Source organism: Rattus norvegicus, chromosome 4 (genome assembly GCF_021556685.1).
Source record: "Rattus norvegicus strain SHRSP/BbbUtx chromosome 4, alternate assembly SHRSP_T2T, whole genome shotgun sequence".
Taxonomy (NCBI): Eukaryota; Metazoa; Chordata; class Mammalia; order Rodentia; family Muridae; genus Rattus; species Rattus norvegicus.
Genome location: NC_141537.1, coordinates 70568029 through 70576908, shown reverse-complemented (window position 1 = coordinate 70576908; position 8880 = coordinate 70568029). Strand labels below are relative to the sequence as shown.

The 8880-nt window shown below is 36.3% G+C and overlaps 1 protein-coding gene across 2 annotated transcripts; it reads left to right on the top strand.

Annotated features, from left to right (window-relative positions):
- Nucleotides 1-4431: 4431 nt before the first annotated feature.
- 1810009J06Rikl (RIKEN cDNA 1810009J06 gene like) lies at nt 4432-8285 on the top strand. Of its 2 annotated transcripts, NM_173301.2 has the most exon segments (5): nt 4517-4568; nt 5824-5986; nt 6267-6520; nt 7030-7166; nt 8030-8275. In NM_173301.2, coding segments are annotated over 5 exon segments (744 nt in total). In that variant the 5' UTR covers nt 4517-4528; the 3' UTR covers nt 8180-8275.
- Nucleotides 8286-8880: the final 595 nt, after the last annotated feature.

The following is an 8880-nucleotide window of genomic DNA, read 5'->3' as shown; positions in this document are numbered from 1 at the left end:
AGGATTATTTATATGGTTTACCTGATCTCGATTTAACTTTGGTAACTGGAGTCTATCAAGAGAACCAGCCATTTTATTTAAATTTTCCAATTTTGTGGAGTACAAGCCTTTGAAGTAAGACCTAAGGATTCTTTGACTTTCCTCACTCTCTGTTGCAACATTCATGGAACATTTCTAATTTTGATAATGTGGATTCTTTCCCTCTGCCTTTTAGTTTTGGCTAAGGATTTGTCTATTTTGCTGAATTTCTCAAAGAACCAGCTCTTGGTTTTGTTGATTCTTTGTATCTTTGTCTTTGTTTCTAAATGACTGATTTCAGCCCTGAGTTTAACTACTTCCTGTCATCTATTCCTCTTGCCTGTGCTTGCTTCTTTTTGTTTTAAAGCTTTCAGGTGTGCTGTTAAATTGCTGGTATAGGATCTCTCCAATTTCTTTATAAAAGCACACAGTACTATAAATTTTCCTCTTAGCACTGCTTTACTTTTGTCCCATAAGTTTGGGTATGTTGTAAGTCCATTTTCATTGAATCCTAGAAAGTCTTTAATTTCTTTATTTCTTCCCTGAATTAGGGTCATTGAGTACAGAGTTCTCAGTTTCTATGAATTTGCAGTCTTTCTGTCATTTCTGTTGTTTTTGATGTCTAGCTTTAATCTATAATGATCTGATAAGATGCAAGATGTTATTACAATCTTTTTGAATCTGTTGAGGCTTGCTTTGTGACTGATTATATGGTCAGTTTTGAAGGTTCCTTGTGGTGCTAAGAAGGTGAACAGTTCGATAGATACCCGTTCAGTTCATTTGCTAGTTCCTATTATTTTGATGTTGGTGGTGGTTGCATGTGTGTGTGTTTCTCTTCTTTTGATTGTACTGATGTGAATTATGTGTTTCTTGGGAATATTTTAATATCTTGGCTTGGAGATTTTATTCTAGTATCTTCTATAAGGGTGGATTAGTGGAAATATTTTGTTTAAATTTTATTTTGTCGTGTAATATCGTGTTTTCTTCATCTATGATGATTAAACATTTTGTTAGGTACAATAGTATGGGATGACATCTGTGGTTTCTTAGGGTCTGGAAGACATCTGCCCAGGTCCCTCTGGTTTTTAAAGTTTTTAAAGTCTATTTTGGGAAGTCAGGTGTAATTCTGAAAGGTCTGCCTTTGTATGTTACTTGGCCTTTTTCTATTGAAGGTTTTAATATTTTTTGTTCTGTACATTTATTGTTTTGATTATTATATGGTAAGAGGATTTTCTTTTCTGGACCAATCTATTTGGTGTTCCATAAGCTCATACTTTTATACATATCTCTTTCTTTAGGTTATGAAAATTTCTTCTATAATTTTGTTGATAGTTTCTGAGCCTTTGAGTTTGAAATGTTTTCCTTCTTCTATTCCCATTCTTCTTAGGTTTGGTCTCTTCATATGTCCCAAATTTCCTTTCTGTTTGTGTTAGAAACTTTTTTGCTTCAGCATTTTTTTGACCAATGTACCCATTTCTTCTATTGTATCTTCCATACCTGAGACTTTTCTCTTCCATCTCTTGTATCTGTTGTTCCTGTTTTCTTTCCTGGGTTTTCCATCTTCAGAACTGCCTCAGTTTTGTTTTCTTTATTGCTTCTATTTCAATTTCTAGGCCTTGAACAGTTTCATTCACTTCTGTTTGGTTGTATTTTCCTATAGTTCTTTATATTTATTCATTTCTTCTTTAATGGATTCTATTTGATTGTGCTTCCCCATGCTTCTTAAGAGATTTATCCATTTCCTCTTTAAAGGCCTCTATCATCTTTATAAGATTAGATTTAAGGCCACTTTCTTGCAATCCTGGTGTGTTAGGATTTCTAGGGCTTGCTGTAGTGGCATAACTGGGTTCTGGTGGTACAACATTCCTCTAGCTTTTGTAGGTTGTGTTTTTACACTAGCCTTTGACCATCTGGTTTGTCCTAGTGTTGTCAGATCTATTAGTCCCTGATGAGGGAAGGCCCCTAGTGCTACATCTATAGTTGTTAGTCTCTGATGTTAACAGGCCTCTGAGGATTGCAGATGTAGTTCACTGTCCCTGGTGATAACAGGTTTCTAAAGATGCAGCCAGAGACAGTAGTCCCAGATGACTTCAGTCCACCAGGAATGAGGTGTAATTGTGGTTCAGGAAAGGGGGTGCTGAGGGAGCAGGGTGGAACTCATACCTGCTGGGTTTGCCCCATTCCAGGAAGGCAGGGCATTGGGGTCGGGGTCTCAACTGGTTGGTCCTGGTGGTGGAAGCCTCTGAGATTGCAGGTAGAGCTTTTGACCAGAAAATGGAGTGTTTCTAAAGAAACACCCGTATCCATCAGTCTACTAGACTACTAAAACAGTAAAGGCTAAGCAATGAGAATTCCACCAGATATCTCATACTGGGAAAAGGAAAAAGTGTTGGCCCTAGGATGCAAGATGTCTTCCTCAAAGAAATATCACACTGTTCTTGCAATTTTCCATACCACCTTAGAGGATGAGACTGAAACCCAGACAATGTTGTGTCGATGGTAAGCAAAGTTATAATACTGGAAGTACTTTGACATATGCTATTTTGGCCCTCTAAATGAATTTCATTCTGATCTCAGGAACTAAGATGAATTAAGCTTTCCATAGATCTCATTGTCCCTCTTCCCAGTGTAGATGCATTGATAAATCCTTTTACTCTCTCTACTTTTAGCATGGTTCTTTTATTGGCTTACTGAGCATGGGTTACCATATCAGATATGGAGCACATACTGTGATCCCTATATTCAATAACACTGGAGGCATCATCAAAAGAGCCATTTCCATAGAAAAAATTGATTCATCATAACTGGATCCTTTTTTTTCTTTTTCTTTTTTTTTTCGGAGCTGGGGACCGAACCCAGGGCCTTGCACTTGCTAGGCAAGCGCTCTACCACTGAGCTAAATTCCCAACCCCCATAACTGGATTCTAACTGAGTGTTCAAAGCTATAGTGATTATATTGAAGTATGACAAAAAGATCATATCTCCTGTAGTTATATACTTGAATCAACTATGAACTGTGAATTTTATCCTAATATTCCTTATGACAAAATCTAATTCATCAATACAACACTTAACTCTTCTTATATAAAAAAAAACATATGTTCTCATCTGAAATACATGAGATATGTAACAGCTATTTCACATCCACTATGTGCTTATACACAGTATAGGACTCAATTTATTGATGAAAATTAATACATACTAACATGTGCTAAAAATGAACTCAAATTAATAAACTTGCATAAACAGAACAAATACAAGATACTTAGAAATCTGACTTAATCCATTATATTGAACCCAAGCAATTGTTTTTTATGATAATTACCATTGTAAAGATTAAAGACATTTAATGGCAGTTAGTATATTACTTTCAATTTATGATGGTAAGTTTTGTATGTCAACTTGGCAGAACCTATGATTAACTTGGAAATAAATTTCTGTGCATGTCTATAAAATATTTTCTAACTCTTATTAATCGAAGTGGAAAGATTTACTTTAATTCTAAGCAGCACCATTTTATTGGTTGGGGTGTAGACTGTATAAGAACAAAGCTACTGCCTTTGTCTTCATCTCTCTGTATTTCCTGACTCTGGATACAATCATCGACCTCATGGTTCTGGTAACATGCCTTCCTTACCACAATGGACACTAGTTTCAAACTACAAACCAAAATAATTTTCATATTTTAAAGTTTCTTCAGTAAGCTATTATGTCAAAACAATGAAAAAAGTAATTAATAGACACTGTTGGAAAGTAAAATTGAAAACGCCAAAGATTTGTTATATTTCCCTGGTAGAGAAATATAGTGTGCATTTTTTTTTATCTCAACCTATAGAGTGGGACACAACCACATTTCCTCACCCACTTTCCACCACTTGCTTGGGGTTAAGCACATTAAATATTTGTTATAGTAGATCCTACAAATGTTTCCTGTGATTAACTGGAATGATCAAGTGAAGTTAAGAACATGAAGGGCTTGAGTCGAAGCACACTGGAATACATAGAAGAGTTATGAAAAGGAAAAAATGAATTCTCTCAGATAAGAAAAAGAATCATATTGTCTTAGGTAGTTCAGGTTGCCACAATTTTAAAAAAAATCACAGTTTCAAAACACAAGTACATTTCCCATTAGTCTTTACTATCATAACAGTTTTACTGTTCAAAACCACAAATCCAAAAGTCCCCTCTGAGACACAAAGCAGTGTCCTTTGATCTTTCCACACCGTTGTTTCCTGCTGTGGAAACATATTGCCACCACCTGGAGTTGTTCTTTTCATTCCCATAACCTTTAGGACACATTGGGGGAGATGGTGGTGTGGAAACTTGGTGCTGAATCATCTCCATCTATCACAGAACAGAATTCTAAATTTGGTTTTGTATATATATTCAATGAAATCACCTTTTTTTTCTCTCACTGTGGTCATGGCTGTTGAAACCAAAACTCAAGGTATAAATAGTTGTAAAGGAAAGGCTTTTATCCTAGTGCCTACTGCAGACACACTGAAACACCATGAAGATCAGCATCTTCTTTGCTTTTCTCGGAGCTGCTGGTGAGTCTTTCAAAGAATGTTTCATCAGATGTGAAGGTTTGTGGTTTTTTGAGTGGGAAAACTGTAACAGAATCGAATAAGTATTCCATGTGCAAGAAGCTTAAAGTGGGAAGTCTACACTATTTACTACATTTATGTATTCTATAGGTTAGTATAGGAAAAGAACAAACCAGTACAAATGGCCCCAATGAACATCCTGCCATTTCTATAAAGAAGTAGTAAATAACTGGAACTATTTTCTGCTTCAAGAAGAGGGTGCAAACATTAAATTCTAACTAGGTAGAAGATCAAAGTCTGATTATTTACATATAATTATCATAATTAGAAGAGATGGGCTATTACACATGGGTAAAAACCTTAGGTTCTATTTCACAAATCTTTACTAATAAAATCAGACTTATATTATAGTGTTGTTCAATACCGAACAACAGAAAAATGACTTTTTTTATGTTAATACAACTAAAGTTAAAACTAAATTCTCACAATTAAAATGGGTTTTTATTTGTAAAGTCTCTTACGTTTGGAAACTTCAACCATTATTTTTAAATATTGGAATGTTCAGCTCATAAAGATTCATTCTGTTCTTTAGAATTGTATTAAATGTTGGGGGTAGTTATGCTCAATATAAATTATATACACATATTGAATTTAGTAATATTAAAAATATTATTGACAAACACTTGACGAATCAGTGTATGAAAATGCTAAATATATTAATATATGTCCAATAAATAACTGAAATAATAGGAAAGTTTAGGGAAGAAAAGCATAGAATTGATATTAAATGATTTATACAAATTATATCCAATAAATTAACTTCATCAATTATTCGTATGTGATAGGTACTTCAAATTTTTAAAGATAAATTCAAAAGTACATTAAATGTGCTGAAAAATGGTTCTTTAAATAAAAGTTTACCTCTAACCTTTGGAACCCAGGAAAAATACTGGGACCCTGCAGTGAACAAATAAAACTAACACTTGAAAGGTGTTTTGCCCTCCACAAGAACAATATGCTACACGCAATCACATGCACTCACATACAGAGAAAATAAGCAATTTTTAATTTTAGATTTGATTCACAGTAATATCAAGTATATGCTAAAATTAGAAAATGATACCATTTAAAACACTACAAGTATATTTTGCCCAACAAGAGAACATGTGTCTTTTCTGGTTAGTCTATAGAAATTTCATTTGGAAGACTAATTTTGAGACAAGTCTTTTTATTCTAAATATACAAAACTCTTCCCCAGTTGCTCTCCCTGTTAATGATGATGACAAGATTGTTGGAGGCTACACATGTCCGAAGCATTTGGTTCCTTACCAGGTGTCTTTGCATGATGGCATTAGCCACCAGTGTGGTGGCTCCCTTATCAGTGATCAGTGGGTACTGTCTGCTGCTCATTGCTATAAAAGGTAATGAAACAACACTCAAATTCCTGTGCTCTAAGGCCCTTCTGTCCTCTAATACTACCTTAAGGGTGTGGTCCTTTGTGAGTCTGTACTGGCAGGACACAATTGATAGAATCCTCTATCCAGGTCATTGGATGTAGGGCACAATACATCTTAAATGCATAGCCCTTATACTTCTGGATGCCTTAAGAAGGTAGAGTCTGTCTTTTTATGTTCAAAACTTTCAGCTTGGTAGAGACAAACCTCTACAGGGATACTTAAAAGCCTTTATCTTTTAATGCAGGAAACTCCAGGTTCGCCTTGGTGAACACAATATTCATGTTCTTGAGGGTGGAGAGCAATTCATTGATGCAGAAAAGATCATTCGACACCCTGAGTATAACAAGGACACTCTGGACAATGACATCATGCTGATTAAATTGAAGTCACCTGCCGTCCTTAACTCCCAAGTATCTACGGTCTCTCTGCCCAGATCCTGTGCATCTACAGATGCTCAGTGCCTTGTGTCTGGCTGGGGAAACACTGTGAGCATTGGTGGTAAGTGTCAAATGGAACTTAAGTCCCATGTATACAAATATGGGAGACAAAAGGTATATTGGTGGTCCACATAGTGAAATTCTCACTGTGAGAGATACTTCTAGAAGTTTTTAACGTAGGCAGTCTTGCAATGTATGATTTGTAGGCCAGAACATTGCTTCACTGAGACCAAGGGGGTAAAAATCAAGAAAAATGAATGATTAGCAAGATGCTAAAGTATTTATGTGGTGGGATCAGTTATATGAGGGAATGGAAACTCAAGTGACAAATAGAAGAGGTACTCAGGATTTGTTGTTCCCTGAGGAATCTATCTCATGGAGGAAATACTGTCCCCATATTTGAAATCTAAAAGCCAATGATGTTATGGTCATAAAAGAACAGCTTCTTAAAACTATTGGGAAAATGTTCTAAAAGAAAAGTACTTCTAAATTATGATGTTTGTCAAATAGAAAGAATTAGAAATTTCATGGAAGACATTGAGTGATCTTGCCTTTGTTTTCTTTCAATAGGTAAATACCCAGCACTCCTTCAATGCCTGGAAGCCCCTGTCCTCTCTGCTAGTTCTTGCAAAAAATCCTACCCAGGCCAGATCACCAGCAATATGTTCTGCCTGGGCTTCCTGGAGGGTGGAAAGGACTCCTGTGATGTGAGTGTTCTTTGACTCTTTCTACAAATCTCTCCCTCTCTTCCTTTTTCTCCCTCTCCCTCTCCCTCTCCTCCTTTTTTCCTCCCCCCTCTCCCCTCCCCTTCTGTCCCCTTTTATCCCCTCCCCCTCCCCCTCTCCCTCTCCATCCTTCTCCTTCTTTCCCCTTCTCTCTCTTCCCCTCTCTTCCTCCCCCTCTCTCTCCCTCTCTCCCTCTCACCTTCTCTCCCTCTCTCCATCTCCTTCTCCCTCTCCCCATCTCTCCCTCCCCTCTCTCCATTTCCTTCCCCCTCTCCCTTTCCCTGCCCCTCTCTCTCCCTCTCTCCCTCACCCTCTTCAGGGTCCTTTTCCTTGGCTGAGAACCATGTACATCTGTCTCAAAGAATCCCATGAGTAAAAACAGTTTTTCTCATTGTAACATTTATGGAGAAGCTCAAGGTTGAACTATGTACAGATATAGTATGCAAACAGTACATAAAAGCAAACTTCTAAGATATTGGTTTATGGCATTTGGCCATTCTTGAAAGACAGCCAAAAGAACAGAAAGAAATATCACTTTTTACTGTCCTTTGCCAACTAATGAAATATGGGCTTATAGAGATAGTATTTAGAAAGAAAGAAAGAAAGAAAGAAAGAAAGAAAGAAAGAAAGAAAGAAAGAAAGGAAGGAAGGAAGGAAGAAAGAAAGAAAGAGAAAGGAAGGAAGGAAGGAAGAAAGAAAACCGTTTCAATTAACTGTGCAGGGAGTCTGCATTGTTTTAGTGTCAGTACCTGCTATCCTGGCTCCGTGAAAACAGGAAAATACCTCGAAGTCTATTCTCTCACCTCAACATAAGCATATTGTAATTGTATTTTCTTTCTGACCAGGGTGACTCTGGTGGCCCTGTTGTCTGCAATGGAGAGATCCAGGGCATTGTCTCCTGGGGTTCAGTCTGTGCAATGAGAGGGAAGCCTGGTGTTTACACCAAAGTCTGCAACTACCTGAGCTGGATTCAGGAGACTATGGCGAACAACTGAGTTCTCTTACCTTTCGTAAATCACCGGTTCACTATCCATTTCCCTTTCTTCCTATACCTGAAATGAGGTTAAAATAAATAATTTTCTCCTGCTCTATATCTGACAGAATTTTGCTTTTGTAGTCTATTATTTAACATTCTCTTAAAATTTGTTACTAAATGAGAACATAATCAGAGAGTTGAAAAATTCTAAATGGTTCAACATTCATCTAACAATAAGAATTTTCTCATATTGTTCTATGGTCTGTGACATATGATGGATACAATAGTAAAGTGCTTACATTAACTATATTTTTACAGAATAATTATAATGTTTTATAAATAGGTAGGATACATTTTGTTTTAAGATACAGCTATCATACATTTGTGTTGAACTTCTTTCATGGTACATTGCATATTTATCACTTAAAATAGAGAGCATGAAGCTGCTATCTGTTTTACCAATCACCAAGTATTTCCTTGAAAAACTGGAATTCAGTGTGAATAGTCCTATTGCCTGGTATCTTGCATGCCCTAAAACACAATGTTGTCTTCCTTATGTTTTTTAATTTTATTGTTAATCTTTTAAAATCTGAGAATCTTTATGGTGCTTAGTGAGTAAAAACTCCAAGTGAAGTATTATTAAGATGTAATTTTTCAATCACACATATGCGTGTATCTATGGGGAGGTATATACAGTTAAGCAAGCACCTGTAAAGAGCT

Bases quoted from the DNA above. Each gene is read 5' to 3' on its own strand.
- 1810009J06Rikl (XM_087656224.1), top strand. From the start codon at position 4,441: ATGGCTGTTGAAACCAAAACTCAAGGTATAAATAGTTGTAAAGGAAAG. The intron at 4,569-6,266 runs GTGAGTCTTTCA...CTTTTAATGCAG, and splicing joins TGCTTTTCTCGGAGCTGCTG to GAAACTCCAGGTTCGCCTTG. The intron at 7,167-8,029 runs GTGAGTGTTCTT...CTTTCTGACCAG, and splicing joins GTGGAAAGGACTCCTGTGAT to GGTGACTCTGGTGGCCCTGT.